General features: G+C 61.9%; 1 protein-coding gene and 1 long non-coding RNA gene across 4 annotated transcripts; both read right to left on the bottom strand.

Moving 5' to 3' along the window:
• Positions 1-1,089: 1,089 nt before the first annotated feature.
• Positions 1,090-14,871, bottom strand: LOC137450120 (occludin-like). 2 transcript variants are annotated; one of them, XM_068156338.1, is made up of 9 exons: positions 14,793-14,871; positions 12,076-12,124; positions 10,455-11,251; positions 8,861-9,019; positions 5,787-5,953; positions 4,793-4,981; positions 2,781-2,952; positions 1,901-1,942; positions 1,090-1,768 (listed from the first exon to the last, which is right to left on the bottom strand). In XM_068156338.1, exons 3-9 carry the CDS (start codon positions 11,151-11,153, stop codon positions 1,667-1,669), a joined length of 1,530 nt encoding a protein of 509 aa, XP_068012439.1. In that variant the 5' UTR covers positions 11,154-11,251; positions 12,076-12,124; positions 14,793-14,871; the 3' UTR covers positions 1,090-1,666. The 2 variants fall into 2 exon arrangements, with proteins under 2 accessions (XP_068012439.1, XP_068012438.1); XM_068156337.1 differs by lacking the exon at positions 14,793-14,871 and having other exon boundaries at positions 12,076-12,418.
• A 459-nt stretch (positions 14,872-15,330) lies between these two features.
• On the bottom strand, positions 15,331-18,577 carry LOC137450135 (uncharacterized). Of its 2 annotated transcripts, none has more exons than XR_010989543.1 (5): positions 18,520-18,577; positions 17,914-18,033; positions 17,358-17,522; positions 16,995-17,169; positions 15,331-16,447 (listed from the first exon to the last, which is right to left on the bottom strand). It is a non-coding gene; the product is annotated as an uncharacterized lncRNA (long non-coding RNA). The 2 variants fall into 2 exon arrangements; XR_010989544.1 differs by having other exon boundaries at positions 17,914-18,030; positions 18,520-18,567.
• Between the last annotated feature and the right edge of the window lie 1,949 nt (positions 18,578-20,526).

Here is a 20,526-nt window from a genome sequence, read left to right as displayed (position 1 = left end):
GACACCTTCCAGCACCTCCAGATCCTTCCTGGCACAGAGGCTCCAGAACTGGCCCCAGAGTTCCAGCTGTGGTCTCAGCAGAGTGGAGCAGAGGGGCAGAATCCCCTCCCTGGCCCTGCTGGCCACACTTCTCTTGCTGCAGCCCAGGCTCTGCTTGGCTCTCTGGGCTGCAAGTGCTCCCTGCTGGCTCCTGCTGAGCTTCTCCTCCCCCAGCACCCCCAACTCCTCTTCAGGGCTGTTCTCAAGCCAGTCCCTGCCCAGCTTATATGGATTGCCCTGACCCAGTTGCAGGACCTTGCCCCTTGCTCTTGTTGAACCTCATGAAGTTGGCTTGGGCTCAGCTCTGCAGCCTGTGCAGGTCCCTCTGGATGGATCCCTTCCCTCCCTCCTGTGCAGGTCCCTCTGGATGGATCCCTTCCCTCCAGCCTGTGCAGGTCCCTCTGGATGGATCCCTTCCTTCCAGCCTGTGCAGGTCCCTCTGGATGGATCCCTTCCCTCCAGCTGCACCACACAGCTTGGTGTCCTCAGCAAACCTGCTGAGGGTGCACTCAATGCCACTGTCCAGGTCACCACAAAGATGCCAACCAAGCCTGGTCCCAGGACTGATCCTTGAGGGACTCCACTTGTTCCTGGCCTCCACTTGTCCCTGATGTTTTCTTTGACTGAGGGGGGGCAGGATCCCCTCCTGGCTGCCTGGGGAGCAGGAGCAGTGCTGGAGGTTTGGAGTTGATCTTTGGGGAGCAAACTGGGGAGGTGCTGGGGGGGTGCCCTGCAGAGGTGTGGGGGGTTTGAGGGTCCTCTCTAAGGTGGGGGCAGGTGGTTTGGAGTTTCAACACCCCCCTCACTCCCTACAAGCTGGGATTTTGGGGCTTTTCCCAGGAGGATCCCAGGGTAGGGCTCTGGGGCCCCCTTCCCACCCCCACAGCACAGAGAGGTGAGGGCTGGGGGCAGGGGGGGAGGCTCAGAGCAGGATCTGTGCAGCACCACAGGGATGTCAGGTCCATGGTGGGGGAAGGGGGAGGGACACACTGGGACATTCCTGGGCCCCCCTCCTCCCCTGGCCCCCAGCAGCAGTTTCAAATCCACAGATGAACAGATTTCATTTATTACAAAAGAGCAAAAATGACCCAGGTTCAGCCAGGGCCTTAGGAAATCTCCTCCCTCCCCCCCTCCAAAAAGGGCAGCTTGGCTGTGGGGAGGGGGCTGCAGGGCTCTGTACCCCCCTCAGCCCCAGGTGCCCAGCTGAGGGATGCTTCATCTCCCAGCACTGGGCTGCCACCACCCTGCCCCTGCTGCTGGCAGAGGTTGGAGGGGTCGGGGGGGGGGGGGGAGGAAAGGTTGCAGCCCCTCCCCAAATCCATTTACACCAATGGGAGGGGTCCTGCAGCCCCCAAATGTGCAGGGGGAGAAGGCACAAAGTGTATGAAGGGGGAGGGGGCACATATTGGGGGGCAGGGAAGGGGGGGCTCACTCCAGCAGCCAGCCCCAGCCCCTTGGCACCGACGTTTGAGGGGCGGCTTTGAATCGAGGGGGGGGCAGGGGGAGGCTTGGGGCTTTGTGTATACAAACAAAGGTACCAAATGCACCAAAGTCCTTGAAAACGGGGGGGGGTGGGGGTGGGGCAGGGACCCCCTTGTGGTGGAGGCTGTGGGGAGGGGGCCACAGGCTACCCTCTCATCTTGTCGTAGTCGTTCACCATCCTCTTGATGTGGAAGAGTTTGTTGCGGAGGGTTTTGGTCTCCTGCTTCTTGGTCTGGTAGTCAGGGCTCTGAAAGGCAGCACAGTGAGGAGGGGGCTGCAGATAGGGGGGTGGGGAGGGTGGGGGCACAGTTTCCAACCCCCCACCCCCACCCCAAACCCCCCTCCTTCAGCTGGAACTGGGGGAACGCTGCACACTCACCCGCTTGAGGTCCTTCAGCCTGTTGTACTCCTCTGCCACCTCCTGCAAGGGAAGGGGTGGGGTGTGGGGGGGTCACAACTGGCTGCTCTCATGGCTGGGGAGGGGGCATGAGAGTAGCTGCCCCATGGGCATGAGCAGTGACCTTCACCCCTGATGCCCCATGGTAGCCCCAGTGCCCTCCAACACCTTGAGGCTCCACAGCGTCTGTCCTTGATGACCTCCAGCATCCCAAGGCCCCACAAAATCCACCCCAGGCAGCCTCCAGCATCCCAAGGCCCCACAAAATCCACCCCAGGCAGCCTCCAGCATCCCAAGGCCCCACAAAATCCACCCCAGGCAGCCTCCAGCATCCCAAGGCCCCACAAAATCCACCCCAGGCAGCCTCCAGCATCCCAAGGCCCCACAACATCCATCCCAGATGCCCACCAATATCTCAAATGTTCCACCACATCCATCCCTGGTACCTTCCAGTATCCCAAGCCCCACAGCATCCATCCCTGGTACCTTCCAGTATCCCAAGCCCCAAAGCATCCATCCCTGATGCCCTGCAGCTTACCAAAGTCCTACAGCATCCATCCCTGATGCCCTCCAGCACCCCAAGGTCCTCCAGCATCCGTCCCTGCTGCCCTCCAGCACCCCAAGGTCCTACAGCATCCATCCCTGCTGCCCTCCAGCACCCCAAGGTCCTACAGCATCCATCCCTGCTGCCCTCCAGCACCCCAAGGTCCTACAGCATCCATCCCTGCTGCCCTCCAGCACCCCAAGGTCCTCCATCATTTCCCCCTCCACGCCTCGCAGCATCCCAGCTGCCCCCCAGGAGCCTTCTGTGATGCCCTGCCGTGGTGGCAGCAGTTCCACAGGTGCCACCAGGAGCCCTGACCTGGTACTGGGGGCTGTCCTCAGAGATGCTGTCCAGCTGCCTGCTGAGCTGGTTGAGCTGGTCGTTGACTCTGTCCATCTCGGCGCACAGCTGCTTGTAGCGCCGCAGGTCGCTGTCGAACTCCTGCTTGTACCTCTGGCGGGCGCCGTCCGAGCTGACCGGGGGGTACAGGCTGCGGGAGGAGAATCAGGAGCAGAGTCAGGAGCAGAGTCAGAAGTGGAATCAGAACCAGAATTAGAATCAGAATTAGGATCAGAATCAGAGTCAGAATAAGAATCAGAAGTAGAATCAGAATCAGAATTAGAATTAGAGTCAGAAGTAGAATCAGAATCACAATTAGGATCAGAATCAGAATTAGAAGCAGGATCAGAATTAGGATCAGAATCAGAAGTAGGATCAGAATCAGAATTAGAATCAGAATTAGAATTAGAATCAGAAGTAGAATCAGAATCAGGATCAGAATTAGAGTCAGAATAAGAATCAGAAGTAGGATCAGAATCAGAATCACAATTAGGATCAGAATCAGGATCAGAATCAGAAGTAGGATCAGAATTAGAGTCAGGATCAGAATCAGAAGTAGGATCAGAATCAGGATCAGAATTAGAAGTAGGATCAGAATCACAATTAGGATCAGAATCAGAATAAGAATTAGAATCAGAATTAGGATCAGAATCAGAATTAGAAGTAGGATCAGAATCAGAATTAGAATCAGAAGTAGGACCAGAATCAGAAGTAGGATCAGAATCAGAATTAGAATCAGAAGTAGGATCAGAATCAGAATCACAATTAGGATCAGAATCAGAATAAGAATTAGAATCAGAATTAGGATCAGAATCAGAAGTAGGATCAGAATCAGAATCAGAATCAGAATTAGAGTCAGATAAGAATCAGAAGTAGAATCAGAATCAGAATCACAATTAGGATCAGAATCAGAATTAGAATCAGAAGTAGGATCAGAATCAGAATCACAATTAGGATCAGAATCAGAAGTAAGATCAGAATCACAATTAGGATGAGAATCAGAATAAGAATTAGAATTAGATTCAGAATTAGGATCAGAATCAGAAGTAGGATCAGAATCAGGATCAGAATTAGGATCAGAAGTAGGATCAGGATCAGAATCAGAATTAGAATCAGAAGTAGAATCAGAATAGAATTAACCAGGTTGGAAAAGACCTTCAAGATCATCCAGTCCAACCTCTCACCCAGCACCATCTCATGAACCAAACCATGGCTCCAGAGGCCTCATCCAGGCTCTTCCTGAACACCTCCAGTGATGGGGACTCCACCACCTCCCTGGGCAGCACATCCCCAGGGCCAATCTCTCTTGCTGGGAAGAACTTCTTCCTAACATCCAGCCCAAATCTCCCCTGGCACAGCTTGAGACTGGGAGGTGATTCTGCCTCTCTACACCACAGCTGGAGCTCTGTGGCCAGCATGTTCAGGGAGGGGATTCTGCCTCTCTGTATCTCTCTGCTGTGACCCCACCTGGAGCTCTGTGTCCAGTTCTGGAGCCTCTGTGCCAGGAAGGATCTGGAGGGGCTGGAAGGTGTCCAGAGAAGGGCCATGAGGATGAGCAGAGGGCTGAAGCTGCTCTGCTGTGAGGACAGACTGAGAGAGTTTGGGCTGTTCAGTCTGGAGAGGAGAAGGCTCCAGGGAGACCTTCTTGTGGCCTTCCAGTATCTGAAGGGGGCTATAAGAAAGCTGGGGAGGGACTTTTGAGGGTGTCAGAGGGTGACAGGACTGGGGGGGATGGAGCAGAACTGGAAGTGGGGACATTCAGATTGGATGTTAGGAAGAAGTTGTTCCCCAGGAGGGTGGTGAGAGCCTGGCACAGGTTGCTCAGGGAGGTGGTGGAAGCCTCCTGCCTGGAGGTGTTTGCAGCCAGGCTGGATGTGGCTGTGAGCAACCTGCTGTGGTGTGAGGTGTCCCTGCCCATGGCAGGGGGGTTGGAAGGGGATGACCCTTGAAGTCCCTTCCAACCCTGACAGTTCTGTGGTGCCCTCTCTCACCTGGCCCACTGCTCCTGGTCTCTCTCATCGCTGGACTCCACTGCTGTGGTGTAGTCAGTCTCATACTGGGACTCATCCAGCTCAGGGTTGCGCCGGCGCCGGCGCCCGCGGCGGGTGGGGGCCTTGCTGGGCTGCTCCCTTGGCTTCTCCTCTGCTGGGCTAGGGCTGACTGCTTGGTCTGGGTGCTCACTGTGGGGGACATGGAACCATGCAATTGTTTGGGTTGGAAGACACTTTGCAGATCATTCAGCCCAACCCTGAACCCAGCACTGCCCCAGGGCACCATCAAACTGTGGTACTCAGCACCACAGCTGCACAGCTTTGAAACCCCTCCAGGGATGGGGACTCCACCACTGCCCTGGGCCAGGTCTGGACAGCCCTCAAGGGGAAGAAACTGTTCTTCATGGCTAACCTGAACCTCCCCTGGGGACACCTGAGGCCATTGCCTCTTGTCCTGTTGATTGTTCTAGGGAGACGAGACCAACCCCAGCCCAGCTCCAACCTCCTTTCAGGGAGTTCATAGATTCACAGAATGGGTTGGGTTGGAAGGGACCTGAAAGCTCATCCAGTTCCAACCCCTGCCATGGGCAGGGACACCTCCCACCAGCCCAGGCTGCTCAAGGCCTCATCTAACCTGGCCTTGAACACCTCCAGGGAGGGGGCAGCCACAGCCTCCCTGGGCAGCCTGTGCCAGTGAAGAAGCTTCTTCTCATTTCCAACCTCCCGGTGCAACTTGAAGCCATTTCCTCTTGCCCTACCTTTTGTTCCTAGGGAGCAAAGCCCAACCCCCACCTGGCTCCAACCTCCTCTCAGGGAGCTGCAGAGAGCAATGAGGTCTCCCTCAGCCTCCTCTTCTCCCTCCCCTAAACCCTCCCAGCTCCCTCAGCTGCTCCTCCCCAGCCCTGTTCTCCAGACCCTCCCCCAGCTTGGTTGCCCTTCTCGGGGGACCAGCACAGAGTGGTCCCCGGAGTCTCCTCCCCACCTGGCCACTCACCCCCTGCTGCTGTAGGTCCCTGAGGGGTAGTATCCGTTCTGGGGGGGGTAGCTGTAGGAGGGGGGGCTGTATGGAGGGGCAGTGATGGGGCTGGTTGGCTTCTCTGAGTAGGCCAAGGTGGCTGTCTCGTCCTGCACGCTGGCAGCCCCGTCCGCCACGTTCTTCACCTGCAGCAGGGAGAGGGCCTCAGCCGTGTGCCAGGGCTGGGGAGCAGGGGGGCACACCAGTAGGGCACTGCTCACAGTGCCAGGCACATGAGGATGCCACTGGGCACCACCACACGGAGCTAGAGACACCCTGGAGACCTCCTGGCAGGGGTTTGGATAGGGATAGGGACAGGCAGGACAAGCCCTGGCAGAGGTGGGGGGGTGGAGAGCAGAGGGGGTGCCAGGGGTGGGCAGAAGGAGGGTTGTGGTGGTGGTGGCCCCAAAGTAGCCACAGGTCCCAGAGCCATAGCAGAGCCACCACGGGATGGGTCCCACCGGGAGACACAGCCCAGGAGGGGTCCTGGTGCCCAGCTCTGTACCCCCAGGGTGATACCTCCCAGGCAGCAGAGCTGTGGTGGGGGATGGAGAGCAGAGGGAGTGCCAGGGGTGGGCAGAAGGAGGGTTGTGGTGGTGGTGGCCCCAAAGTGACTACAGATCCCAGTGCACAGCAGAGCCACCACGGGTGGGTCCCACCGGGAGACACAGCCCAGGAGGAGTCCTGGTGCCCAGCTCTGTACCCCCAGGGTGATACCTCCCAGGCTTTGCCCAGCATCATCCCCCCACCCACAGACCCTCTCTGCTGCCCCAGGCTCCTCAAGGAGGACGTGGGACGTCCGTCTGTCCCTCCCTCCCCTTTCCTTCCTGCCCTTTGTGGGTTGTTTGTGCCGGAAGCTGGTCCCAGCCTGGGATGGTGGCCCTGGGGACACGGAGCTCCGGCCGGAGAAGCCACTTCCTCCTCCAGCACTTTTCTTCCCCTCCCTCAACTAACAAAAGGCTCTGTTAGCTGGGGGGGGGGGGTGGGGGGTGAGGGGGGTGGGCACCAGGTGAGGTGGCCCCCAGCACGTGGGCACAGGCAGGTCCCCTTGGCACAGCAGGAGAGGAGCAAGCAGCCAGCAGCTCACACCTGCTCGAAGGTCACTTCCTTATCTCAGTCCCCTGCCATAAAGTGGGAACCAGACGTCCCAGGAGCCTTCACACCCTGGTTCCTCCCCACTGCAGTGTCCCCTTCCAGCAGGGCTGTGTCACCCAACCTCCTCAAGGAGAAGCTAAAGGTGAAGGTGGAGCTCAGGGTCTTGTTTCCCCCCCACCCCCAAACCCCAGTCTGGTCCCAGTAGGGTCAGGAAATGCTTCACAAGGGAGGGACATGGAATGAAAATAAATAAAAGCAGAACAAAAGGGAATTCAGAGGGAAAAATAAGGCAAAATAAATAAATATGGGAGCTGCCCAGGGCCCCAGCACAGAGCACAGCTTCCAGGGGCTGCTCTGCCCTGGGACTGCAGGCAGGGGTTGGGATAGATGGGACTGGGAGTGGAATGGGGGTAAGGACAAGGATAAAGTCCCTGCCTGCTGTCCCAGGGGAAGAGCTTCCAGGGCCTGCTCTGGTTTGAGGTCACAGGGAGGGGTTGGGATAAATGGGATGAGATTGGGATGGGGATTCCAAGGAGGGTTTGGGATAGATGGGATGGAGATTGTGGTAAAGGTTTGGGATAAATGGGATGGGGACAGGGATACAGCCCCTGCCTGCTGTCCCAGCCAGAGCAGCTGCCAGGGGCTGCAGAGCGACTGCTCTGGGATTGCAGGGAGGGTTTGGGGTAAATCAAATGGGATTGGGATGGGGATTGCAGTAAAGGTTTGGGATAAATGGAATGGGGACAGGGATACAGCCCCTGCCTGCTGTCCCAGCCAGAGCAGCTGCCAGGGGCTGCAGAGCAACTGCTCTGGGATTGCAGGGAGGGTTTGGGATAGATCAAATGGGATTGGGATTGGGATTGCAGGGAGGGTTTGGGATAAATGGGATGGGACTGGGATGGAGATTTTGGTAAAGGTTTGAAATAAAGGGGATGGGGACAGGGACAGGGATGCAGCCCCTCCCTGCTGTCCCATCCAGAACAGCTGCCAGGGGCTGCAGAGCAACTGCTTTGGGATTGCAGGGAGGGTTTGGGATAGATCAAATGGGATTGGGATTGCAGGGAGGGTTTGGGATAAATGGGATGGGACTGGGATGGGACAGAGACACTCAGTTCCCACTGGGGGCTCTGAGACCAGAGCATGGCAGCCCCCAAGAGCTGTGCTTGGGCACAGGGGTGGATTTCAAAGGCTCCTTCCCCATGGAAGGCTGCAGAATTCCCACAGCCTCTTCATGCCCTGGGCTCTGCTGAGTCACCAGCTGAGGGCAAGGAGAGGAAGGGGCACATCCTGACACGCAGTGGGGAAGGGGAGGGGGCTGAGCTCCCCAGCACCCCTCAGCCAAGAGACACAGGCTGAGATTGGTGCCAGTTTGGTTGCTGCAAAGCCCTTGGCTTGCTCCACAGCAGCAGCGTGGCACAGCCCCAGGCAGCCCAAGTTAATCATTGCCAAGACTGAAACCAAAGTGGTGTCACCGGGCAGCGTCCCACGGCCGGCGTCCCCGAGCCAGGGGCGACCAAAGGGGACAGGAGATGAAACCTCAGAGCCCTGCTCCTGGCCTCCAGCCCATCAGATCCCACCCTGTTTGTTTTTCAGGCAGTTTGAAACCAGTTTACCCAGCCTGGCACCTCTGGGGCCGAGCCTCGTGGTGCCAGCGAACAGTCCCGGCCGGGCAAAACCGACAGCACCGAACCAAGGTGGCCAGGGAGGGACCCAGTGAGCAGCAGGCAGTGACAACACCGTGCCCTGGGAGCTCCCTGGGACCTGGCACCCAGGTGGCACAAGCCAGGGGGAAACAACCTCCTGGCATAAAATCCTGGCTGGGCTTGTGTGGTGCCCCCCCCCCCCACCCCAGCCTGATGAAGGGCAGGCAGGGAGGATGATTTTGGGGAGGGTTAAGCAGGAGAAGACCACCCCCACCCCCACCCCAGCTCTGGGCACCCACTGGCACTCAAACTCACCCACTCCTCCACGTTGGGACCCTCCTGCACCACTGGCATCTTGTCCCAGTAGATGTTTGGCTTCCCATACCTCCAGATCTTGCTCCGTGTCCGCTGAGCGAAGAAGCAGATGAGGCAGAGGAGGATGACGATGAGGAACCCACAGACGATGGCCACAGCCTGGAGGGGTGGAAGGGAAGGAAGTCTCTCAGGGTGGGGGTCTCACAGGGCTGTGAAGATCCCCCCCCGGGGCAGAGGGGGGTTTCCAGATCCCTCCTTGAGCTGCATGGGAACTGCTCCCTTAGCCCCAAGGTTGGACCTCCCATCACGGTGAAGGGAGAAGGACAGGAGCAGGATGGAGCCCACCATGGGGCTGGGAAGCTTTGGGGCCAGCTCCTGCAGTGGGCAGGGGCTGGTTGACACAGCAGGGAGGGGACAGGATGAGTGTGGGGGCTTGGGGAGCAGCAGGTTGGCCGCTGGCATCTCCACGTGGCACCTGGAGCCCAGTGCCAGCTTGGGTGGTCTGCCAGGAGCCAGATCTCTGCAGCTTCACCGAGATCAGGGCCAGGAGAGGACAGATGAGGCCAGGCTTGGCCTGGAGGAGGGAGCAGGAGCAGGAGCAGGCAGGGTGCCCCAGCTCCCCCCTGCTCAGGGCACAGGAATGCGGCAGGGCCGGCACAGCCGGCTGGGAACCGGCAGCGCCAGTCCCAGCCCTTGTGCCAGGCAGGATCCCTGCCGGCCCCAGCCGAAACTGGGGCTGCTGGGCTTGGTTTGAAGGCCTCTCACTGCCCCACTGACCCCCACCTTGGGCTCCTCAAACTGGGCTGGCAGCACCACGGGTCCTTGAGGAGAGCTGGCACCCAGCTGGCACCCAGCTGGCAGCCTGGTCCCGCACCCATCCTGCCCCAGCTTTTACAAGGGGTGAGAGCAAAGTACCAGAAACTGGTGCTGGGACCGCAGCCCCATCCCCTCCCCGAAACTCCCCGGTGCCAGCAGCCGGCTCAGCCCAGTTCCTCCTGCTGGGATCCACTGGGAGCCTGCAGCACCAGGCCCCCCCTGCCCTCCCCAGCCCCACACCCACAGCTGGGACCACCCAACCCAGCACAGCCCGAGGGCAGGGCCTGCGGGCACCGAGGACGCTGCTCTCACACTCAGTGCCATGGGAGATGCCCAGCAAGGAGTCTGGCACAAAGAGGAGAGGGAGTCTGGCACAAAGAGGAAGGAGTTTGGCACAAAGAGGAAGGAGTTTGGCACAAAGAGGAGGGAGTTTGTCAGGGGGCGAGTTTGGCACAAAGAGGAGAGGAAGTCTGGCACAAAGAGGAGGGAGTTTGGCACACAGGAGGGAGGAGGGAGTTTGGCACAAAAAGGAGGGGGAGTCTGGCACACAGGAGGAAGGAGTTTGGCACAGGAGGGAGTATGGCACAAAGAGGAGGGGGAGTTTGGCACACGAGTTTGGCAAGAGGGAGTCTGGCACACAGGAGGGAGTTTGGCACAAAGAGGAAGGAGTTTGGCACACAGGAAGGAGTATGGCACAAAGAGAAGGAGGGAGCTTGGCACAAAGCGGAGGGGCAGCCTAGCCCCAGCTGGGGTGGGGGGTTGGGGACGCCCCCCTCACCTCCTGGGGGTCGACGGTGCAGTAGTGGTAGAGGTACTGGTTGGTGAAGCCGGTGGTGTAGATCTGGTTGCACATGGTCAGCAGGGGGTTGTAGTAGTAGCTGCTCCCCATCTGCGCCTGGGGGTTGACCCCCACCACGTAGACGATGGAGGCCACGAGCATGAGGAAGGCCAGCAGGGCGCAGGCCACCAGCACCAGCAGGTAGAAGCGGCGGGACCGGCAGCTCCGCGACTTGCTGATGCTGGCCACGAAGAGCCCCAGCTGGCTGAGGAAGCACAGCACCGCCATGGCCATCATGAAGCCGTTGGCCACCCGCGGGTTGGTCACCCCCGCCCCGTAGTACCCCCCGTAGGCAGAGCCGTAGGCCAGGCTCCCCCCGTAGTAACTGGAGCCGTAGAACCCCCCCAGGCCGCTGCCGTAGAGGCCGCTCAAGCTGTAGCCGTACTCCCAGGCCAGGGTGGAGGCCACGCAGGCGAAGATGGCGACGCAGAGGAGGATGACCGCCGCCTGCAGCAGCCTCACCACGCCGGGGGGGGAGGTCCACTTGTAGAAGTGCTGAGGAACATCCTCCAGGTAGTAGGAGCCGGGCGGCGGCGAGCGGACGCCGGAGTCGTAGCCGTAGCCATAGCCGGAGGGGGAGCCGTAGCCCGTGGGGGAGCCGTAGCCCGTGGGGGGGGCCGTAGCCCGTGGGGGAGCCATAGCCTGTGGGGGGGCCGTAGCCTGTCGGGGGGCCGTCGTAGGACTTCTTGCTGAACATGGTGGTGGTGGTCCTGGGGTCTGGCACGGGTGGGCAGGACCTGGTGGAGAGATGGAGTCCTCAGAGCCGGCTGAGTGCCGGGAGCGGAGCGCCGGGAGCTGGCAGAGCACCAGGAGATGGTGGAGCACTGGGTCCTGGCTGAGCACCAGAGCTGAGCACCAGGAGCAGAGCACTGGGAGTTGAGGACTAGGGGCTGAGCACCAGGAGTGCAGGCCCAGGAGCGGAGCACCGGGAGATGGCAGAACACCAGGAGCTGAGTACCAGGAGCGGAGCACTGGGAGATGGCTGAGCACCAGGAACTGAGCACCAGGAGCCAGTGGAGCACCAGGAGATGGTGGAGCCCCAGGACCCAGCTGAGCCCTGGGAGCTGTCTGAGCCCTGGGAGTTAGCTGAGCACCGCGAGCTGGCTGAGCACCAGGAACCGTCTGAGCCCCGGGAGCTGAGCACTAGGAGCAGAGCACTGGGAGCTGGCTGAGCACCAGGAGCTGGCTGCACAGAGGAGAGGTGGCACTGCCCGCACGGAGGAGAGGTGGCACTGCCAAGTTTCTGTCCCCTGCGCCCGCCCCGTGGGGACTTTGTTCCCCTTGTCGCTGTCACCAACCTCCCGCCTGGCCCCAGCGCCGCCGGAGTCACCTCGCCGCTCGTGGGGAAACTGAGGCACGGGGAGAAGTGACTCACCCAGCGTCGCCCAGCACAGCCAGCAGGGCACAGCAGGGCACAGCAGGGCGCAGCACGGCCCTGGCACGCATGCAGCAGAGCCTGGCACACGCCAGGGAGCCTGCCCTGTGACCACCCCCGACCACGGCGACCAGACAGCGGCTGAAGGAGGCTGGATTCTTGGAAGCCAGCCCCAAAACCTCTTACCCGAGGCAGGTGCCAACCCCGAGGGCTCCTCCTCCGTCAGCAGCTTGGGCTGGATTGAAACAATAACAATTAAATTACTCATGCTATTAATATTATTAATATGAAGAAGAAGAAGAGAGGGCAAATTGCCCCCAGGCCCAAGGAAAAGGGGGAAATTGCTGCTCAAAAATGTGGGGTTTCTCCCCTCCTCAAATCACTATAGAGACCTCCCCCCCCCAGCCAAAAGAGCCCTCCAATAATAGTGATAATAATGAGAAGATGGAGAAAAGAAGGAGAAAAAAATAAAAGAAGAAGAAAATAAGAAAGAAAGAAGAGAAGGAGAAGGAGAGGGAGAAGGAGAGGGAGAGGGAGAGGGAGAGAAGGAGAAGGAGAAGGAGAGGGAGAAGGAGAAGGAGAAGGAGAGGGAGAAGGAGAAGGAGAAGGAGAAGGAGAAGGAGAAGGAGAAGGAGAAGGAGAAGGAGAAGGAGAAGGAGAAGAGAAGAGAAAGAGAAGAGAAGAGAGAGAAGAGAAGAGAAGAGAAGAGAAGAGAAGAGAAGAGAAGAGACGAGAAGAGAAGAGAAGAGAAGAGAAGAGAAGAGAAGAGAAGAGAAGAGAAGAGAAGAGAAGAGAAGGAGAGAGAGAAGAAGAGAAGGAGGAAAGGAGAACAGGAGGAGAGGAGGAGGAGGAGAGGAGGAGGAAGAGAGAGGAGGAGGAAGAAGAGGAGGAGGAAGAGAGAGGAGGAGGAAGAGAGAGGAGGAGGAAGAGAGGAGGAGGAGGAAGAGAGAGGAGGAGGAAGAGAGAGGAGGAGGAGAGGAGGAGGAGAGGAGGAGGAGAGGAGGAGGAGAGGAGGAGGAGGAGAGAAGGAGGAGGAGAGAAGGAGGGAGAGAAGGAGGAGGAGAGAAGGAGGAGGAGAGAAGGGGAGAAGGAGATAAGAAAAGAAGAGAAGAAGAGAAGAAAAAAATAAGAAGAAAAGAAGATGAAGAAAAGGGACAAATTGCTCCTTAAAAATTCTCCCCCTCCCTCCTTCCCCCCCAAATCAGAGACTCCCCCAAATGCAAAGACACCTCCCCCGCCCCCCCATCCCTTGGCCTGGAGACACACACACCCCACACCCCCCCCCCAAGCCCAGAGCTGCCCTGGCCCAGGGTGAAATCCCTTCCCCCAGTAACCATACAAATAATCCTCATCTAATAATTATTATAACAATTATATTAATGAGGGGAATTAGGCATCAGCCCGGGGAGCAAAGGGTAAATTGCTCCTGAAAAAACTGGGGGGGGTGTCCCCAAAAATCAGAGATTCCCCAACTCAGAGGACCCTCCCTCCAGCCTGGAGGATGAGGAGGAGGATGATGATGATAATAATAACAGCAGCAACAGTTCAGGGCAAATTGATTCTCAAAACCGTGGAGTTTCTTCCAAAATCAGCGACGCCTCCCCCCTCCCTCCCCACCTCAGAGACCCCCTCCCCAAGCCCGCGACCCTCATCCCGGAGCCAGGAGCAGGAAACCTGAACCCGGGGTGAAACCCAAGCCGGCGGTGCCAGGGCTCAACGGGGCAGGATCAGCCCCCTCGGGGCTGGGAGGGAGATGTGAAGAGAGGAGGAAGAGGAGGTTGGCACCACTTGACCTACACACCAAGGGTGGGCACCGGCCCGGGAGTGCCCCCCAAGGGGCTGGGGCAGCACCTCCCCAAGTCAGCCCTCACCTGCCGGCTTCAGGGGGTGCCCATAACCCCCCAGCCCCACCGAGCCCAGATGCATTCACCTCTGCCCTTGTGCTTTGCATCCCCCCCACCCCAAACGCCCCCCCGGCACAGCGGGGACCCCTCCCGGAGCGGGGCTTGGGGGGGTGGGGGTGTCTCAGCCTCCCGGAGCCATAACCGGAGAGAGGTGACCTGGAGCATCCCGGTACCGGCGAGGAGCACACGGGAAGAAAGGGGCTCAGAGGGGCAGAGACCCCAACCCTGACCCCGCTCCCCCCGGGAGGAGCCGCCGCCTACCACCTGCCGCGGCTGCGGCTCTGGGAACCCCGGTGCCGGTGGGAAGTCCCGGTGGCGATTCCGGTACCGGTGGCGATTCCGGTACTGGTGCCCGTGGGAACCACAGCGGGGATCCCAGAGCCGGCTGCTGAGGACTCCGGTGGGGACCCCGGTGTCGGTATGGACCCCCAGTGAGGAGCCCGGTACCGGTGAGGAACCCAGTACTGGTGCGAGTGGGGACCCCCTTGGGCGCCCCCGGTACCGGTGACAGCCTATTGGGAACGTCGGTTCTAGTGGGGAGCTCGGTGGGGTCTCCAGTGTCGGTGGGGACGCTGGTACCGGTGGGGAGCGCAGCGGGGACCCCGGTTCTAGTGGGGAGCCCGGAGGGGTCTCCAGTGTCGGTGGGGACCGCTGGTACCGGTGGGGGAGCGCAGCGGGGACCCCGGTTCTAGTGGGGAGCCCGGAGGGGTCTCCAGTGTCGGTGGGGACGCTGGTACCGGTGGGGAGCGCAGCGGGGACCCCCGATTCTAGTGGGGAGCCCGGAGGGGTCTCCAGTGGTCGGTGGGGACACCGGTATCGGTGGGGGGCCCCGTGGGGAACGCCGGTGCTGGGGGGGGAGCCCGGTATCGGTGGGGAGCCGCTGGGCAGCTCGGTGGAGTTCCCGGTGGGGAACCCGGTAAGGACGCCGGGGACGGAGAAACCCCTCCTTGAACGACGGGGAGCAGAGACCCCCCCCAACGCGATGCACCCTCCCCGTACCTGTAGCTCACTCCCCCCTCCCGGTGCCGGACCCGGGTGCCGGTGCTGGTGCCAGGGGGATCCCGTCCGCCACGGAGCCACTCACCTGCCCGTGCCTCCGCCTCTTTGTTCACCTTAAAATGGCAGCCGGGAACGACGGCTCAGAGGCGACCGGACCTGCTGGAGACCGGCCCCGGTTTCCGCCTCCGGGGAGGGGTGGCATGGGGCGGGGGACGGACGAGCCCCGGGGCCGCCTCGGTTCCCGCTGCGCTGCAGCCGGAACGGCTCCGGAGGAGTCCTCGTTCAACTGGGGAGGGGCCGGGGCCACACGGGGCGGGGGACCCCCCGGTCTGGGGGTCCCCGCACCCCCCGGGTCCCTTTAGGGTTTCGGGGGCCGGGGGAGGGGATCGGTTCTGCCCCTATCTTGGACCCCTCCCCTTGTCCGCAGTTGCTTTCTTGGGGTTCGATGGGTGCCGGGGTGGGAGGTGTTTGCTGGGGGGTGCCCCTGAAGGCCCCCCCCAAAAGACACACCACCTCCCCAACAATATAATCACCTCGTGGTTTATTTACAGCAGCTCTGACCAGCTCTGCCGCTAGAAAAAAGGGGGTGGCAGGGTCCCCAACACTTACATGGAGCGAGGTGGGGACACAGCCAGGGGCTCAGCACCCACCTGGGGACAGGCAGTGCCCACCCAGCGCCCAGGGCATTTCCTGGGGAGATCCCAGGGCACGGAGCACCCAGAGCACCCCAAAACCAGCAGCACCCAGGGGGCCTGTGGGGTCCTTCTCTATGTCCCGGTGGGTCCAGGTCGCTGGGTGGGCGCTGGGTGGGCGCTGGGTGGGCACTGGATGCATCCCTCTGGCGTCACCACCCCCATCCCCAGCATCCAGCTCCTGGGGTCCTCATCCCAATCTTGTCCACTGGGAGCCTGTGGGTACATTCTCCATGCCCTGGTGGGTCCGGGCACTGGGTGGGCACTGGGAGGGTGCTGGGTGCATTCTTACACCACCAACAGCCCATCCCCAGCACTCAGCTCCTGGGGTCCGGATTCTGGGGTCCTCATCCACCTTGCCCATCAGGAGCTAGAGGGTTCATTCTCCATGCCCTGGTGGGTCCAGGTGGCTGGCTGGGCATTGGGGGTGGGCACCAGGTGGATGCTGGGTGGGCACTGGGTGCATTCTTACAGCATCCACCACCCCATCCCCAGCACCCTGCTCCTGGGGTCCTCATCCCACCTTGCCCACCAGGAGCCAGTGGGTTCATTCTCCATGCCCTGGTGGGTCCAGGTGGCTGGGTAGGCACTGTGTGGGCACTGGGCGGGTGCCAGGTGGGCACTGGAGGGCGCTGAGTGCCATCCTTACAGCACCACCACCCCCAGCACGCAGTTCCCAGGGTCTGCATCCTGGGGTCCCTCATCCCACCTTGCCCACAGGGAGCCAGTGGGCTCATTCTCCATGCCCTGGTGGGTCCAGGTGGCTGGGGGCTGAGTGGGCACTGGGAGGGCGCTGGGTGCAACTTACAGCATCACCACCCCAGCCCCCAGCTCCTGGGGTCCTCGTCCCGGGGTCGTGTGCCCGCGGTGGTCGAACTCCCGGATCTGAGCCTTGATGTGAGTCAGCTTCAGCTTCAGGTACTGGCAGCGCTGCTGCTGCTGCTTCGCCAGGGAGGCCAAATCCTGCTGGTTGCACCATGCTCAGCTGGGCACAGCCTTGCCTCTGGTGGGGGCAGGCTGTGGGCTTGCACCCTCCCCGACCCCACAAGCTCCCCAGAATGCAGAACCCATCCCGAGCCCCTCCTCTGCTCACCCTCTTCTTCCTCACTTAACTCGTGCCGGACCTGGGCCACCCTGTGCCCACCCTGGGGGGCTGAAAGAGGCAACCTAGAGCGCTGGGGGAGGGGGGGAAGCTCTGCCTGGCCATGCAGCCTGGCACTAAGGAGGGAGCCTTGGAGACAGCCAGGCTCGCCCAGACCCGCACGGTGCCAAGCTCGCCCAGGGCGTAGCCCAAATGCCGCCGCTCATTACTTCTCCAGCAGCCTGCCAGGTGACTTCGAGCACAGACCTGGGGTGTCCCCCACGTCCCCTCCCAGTCCTCCGTGGCCCCCAGTCCCTCCCCCCAACCCAGCTGAACCCGGCTGCTGTTCCCTCCCCCGAGGCTCACCCCCAGTCCCCAGCCAGACCTGCCAGCCTCCTCACGCCCCACCGCAGTGCCCAGCGGACCCACCGTCCTCCTGCGGGTGGCATGCTGGGGCACCTGGCGCCTGGTCACCTCCTGGGCACCCAGCCCGTGCCAGGTGGCACGGACCTGCCCCAGCAGCTCTGTGTACTCGCCCAGCTGGTCCTGGAAGACTCCCTTGTAGCCCTGCCGCTGCCGGGGGCTCCGGATCGCTGGGTACTTTCTGTGGCACCGTGAAGCCACCAAGGCTCAGGGGGTGGCAGAGAGACACATTGCCCCCCCCCCCCCCCCCGCCTGAATGCTGCCCACAGCCCCAGGCCAGCAGGAGCCTCCTGGTTGGGTGTGGTGGGTGCCCAGGGCTCTGTGCCAACCTGTCCCGTGGTTGTGCCAATCCCCGTGGGGGTCACTTACACCACATAATCCGGGACGGTGCCTGGCCGAGGTGCCAGGGTGGGGGGCCATAGACCTGAGCCCTGGTTTCTTGCCCTCCTTGGCAGGGGGGACCCTCCTCGAGGGTTTCCTCGGTGGCATCACCTCGTCCTCAAAGACCACACGCCTGGCTCGGGCTGGAGAAGGCTTTGGGGCACAAAGGAGGAGTTCGAGGCTGCCCTCACACCACACCAGGGGGCACCACCGGGGCTGTGCCCGCTCCTGGTGCCAGCAGGATTCCCAGGGACCTCCTGGTGCTTCTGGGCCACCTCACACCTCCACTTCTGGAGGCAGAGGAGGCAGAGCAGCATGGTGAGGAGGAAGGAGAAGAAGGCAGCTGCTTGTGCCCAGGCCGGGCAGTAGGTGCCAGCCTGGAGGGGGCACAGCCCCAGGAGGATGGCAGTGAGCAGCCAGGCCAGATCCCCACCCCCCCAGCAGCCCCAGTAGCCCTCACTGAGGACTTGATGCAGGTGAAGCAGGGGTTGAACTCCTCCATCCCCAGCTTGGTGGCTCAGCACCCTGGTGCCCAGCTCCATACCCGGCAGCCCTGGCTCCCCAGCGGCGAGGCGGGGCTCGGCCAGTGGCTCCCAGTAGCCTTGGGGTGATGGAGGTCCCTTGGGTGGCTGCTTGGCTTCTCTGGCCTCTGGGCTGGGCCCTGCTGGAGGAGAGGCTCCCAAATGAGCAGGGATGGGAGCAAACCCACACAGGTGCCAGGGGTGCCTACTGGGCACACCGGAGCCTGCCCCCCAGAGCCACCTTCCCCCCTGCCCATTGCTCACCAGGGTGCCCACTGACCCGGGGACCTCTTTGTGACCGCCCCAACCCGTGCCCCAGGTGATGTCACCTCCCCACTGTGAGCTCCTCTTGGTGCTGCCAGCCCACCCTGGTGCCCCACAGCCCAGACTGGCAGTGCCCCTGGGTGAGTGGGAGAGCAGCCAGCGGTGCTGCCGGTGCCCGCCTGGAGCAGGACCCTTGGGGCAGGAGGAGGAGAAAGGTCCCCCAGAGCATCACTGCCAGCTGTGCCAATCCCCCCTACCAAGGACCCCCCTGAGCTCATGCCAATCAGAGCGGCTCTGCTGTGCCACCCCGTGTCCCTGCAGGGCAGTGGCCCACCCCAACCGAGCCCCCTCCCCCCCATCATTACCTGCCCGTCTCATGCTGGGACGTGGCCCCGGGGCTGTCCCTTGGCCGCTGCCACCACCAGGCACCAGCGGTTAAAGATTAACGCCAAAGCACCGCCCCAAAGCCTGCCTGGGGCCCTGCGTGGGCAGGATGCGGCCCCTGACCTCCCCCAGGCCACCGCCCCCCAGCCTCCACCCTGCCCAGTGCCCACCGAGGGTCGCATCCTGCACCCACCTTCTGCAGGGCCCCGGCTTTGGCTTTGCAAAGGGGCTGGTGCTGAGCCGTGTCTGGGGATGCTCCGAGCCTGTCCCTACTCCCCCTCCCCGCCCCCAAAATGTTGCTACAAGCGCCGCCCCCCCCCCCCGCCCCCCAACCTCCCCCAGGGCCAGCAGGTCAGGGGGCTGCAAGCACCCAGCCTTCCCTCAGGGGTCTCTGGAGCCCCCATGTCAGCCCCTGTAAAGTTTCCAGGATGGGGGGGAGAAGGGGGGGCGCAAAGACCCCCCCCCCCGGAACATATCCAACCCTTCCTCCCACCCCCCTCCCCCCCCAGGACCCCATCCCCGCCCTGGGCAGGGGTCCCACTGCCGCAAGCAGAGAGCGAAGTGTCCAATTCAGCCTCCTTTAATGTGAGCCTCAGCGCCCCCCACGCACCACCAGACCCCCCCCTAACCCCCCCCAGAGCCAAGAGGAGCAGGATTGACCCCCGAGGGGGGGCGGGGGTGGTGTCAGGGGCCAGGGTGGGGAAAGGAAGGGGGGTCCTGGTCCACCCCCATTTGGGGGGGGGGGGGGGGGGGGGGCTGGGCAGAATATTGCATCCGGGAACCTCACAGCACTGTACAAAGGTCGGTACCGGGGGGGGGGTGGGGTGTGTGAGGTGTGACCCCCCCCCCCGCCCCTCCCACCTCCCCAAAACCCAGCTCCCCGACCCCCATTTTACAGATGGGGGAAACTGAGGCACAGAGAGGTGACGGTGACTTCGCCAAGGTCACTTCGGGGCAGAGCCAGAACAGATCGCCCCCCCCCTCGCCAAAACAGTCCTCGACACCCCCCCTCCACCTTCCCCCTCCCCTAGACTCAGCCCTGCTCTTACCACGGGGGTCTGTCCCCTCCCCTCCACCTCCACCTCTGCACCTCCAGGCAAGATCCCAGGCGTCCTCCCCCACAACTTCTGCCCCCCAGGACTGTTCCATGCCCCCCCCCCCCGGCTGCTTCTGTCCACCCCCACCCGGGGATGCTTTACTCCCCCCACAGGCTGCTCCTGTCCCCCCTCCCCGGGCTGCTCCTTTTCCCCTCAGGGCTGCTCCTGTCCCCCCCCCAGGGCTGCTCCTATCCCCTCCCAGGACTGCTCCCTGTCCCCCCCCCGGGGCTGCTTCTGCCCAACCAGAGCTACTTCTTTACCCCCTGCAGGAACTCTTCTATCACTCACAGGGCTTCTCCGTGACACCCCCAACACACACCCATCCCCCCCCAGGGCTGCTCTTGCCCCTCAGGGCTGCTCCCCCCCCTCCCCCAAGGGCTGCTCCTGGTGCCTTCCCCCCCCCCCCCCCCGGATTCTCCATCTCCTTCCAGGGCTGCTCCATTGCCCCAAAGCTTCTCCTTTCCCCTCCAGGGTTGCTCCATGCTCTCAGAGTTGCTTCTGTGCCCCCCACCCCCGCCCAGGGAATGCTCCTAACCACCCTCCCCCCCCCCCCCCCCCCCCCCAAAACAGGGCTGCTCCATCCCCACCCGGGGCTACTCCATCTCCCCTGGCACAGCCTCTGCTGCCTCACAGCTTCCCTCCCCCACCCCCAGCCTCCCCCCCCCCCTAGATTATTAAAAAGCCCTCCTGGAGGCCTGGGGGTCACCTCCCACCCAGCTGTGGGGATTGGGGGAGGGGGGGTCTGAGGTGGGGGGGGGGGTAATGGGGGGGGGTTTGAAGGGGTCCCTCCAGCCTCACTCCAGCACAGTGAACGCAGGAAATTTATACAGAGCTTTACAGAACAAAGCTACTGAGATCAGCCACACGATGGCCAAGACATAAGGGGGGGGG

This window comes from Melanerpes formicivorus, unplaced genomic scaffold (assembly GCF_026170545.1).
Source record: "Melanerpes formicivorus ecotype bairdi unplaced genomic scaffold, bMelFor1.0.p_v2 SCAF_34, whole genome shotgun sequence".
NCBI lineage: Eukaryota > Metazoa > Chordata > Aves > Piciformes > Picidae > Melanerpes > Melanerpes formicivorus.
The sequence above is the reverse complement of the archived record's forward strand: the minus strand, read 5'-3'. Positions and strand labels throughout refer to the sequence as shown.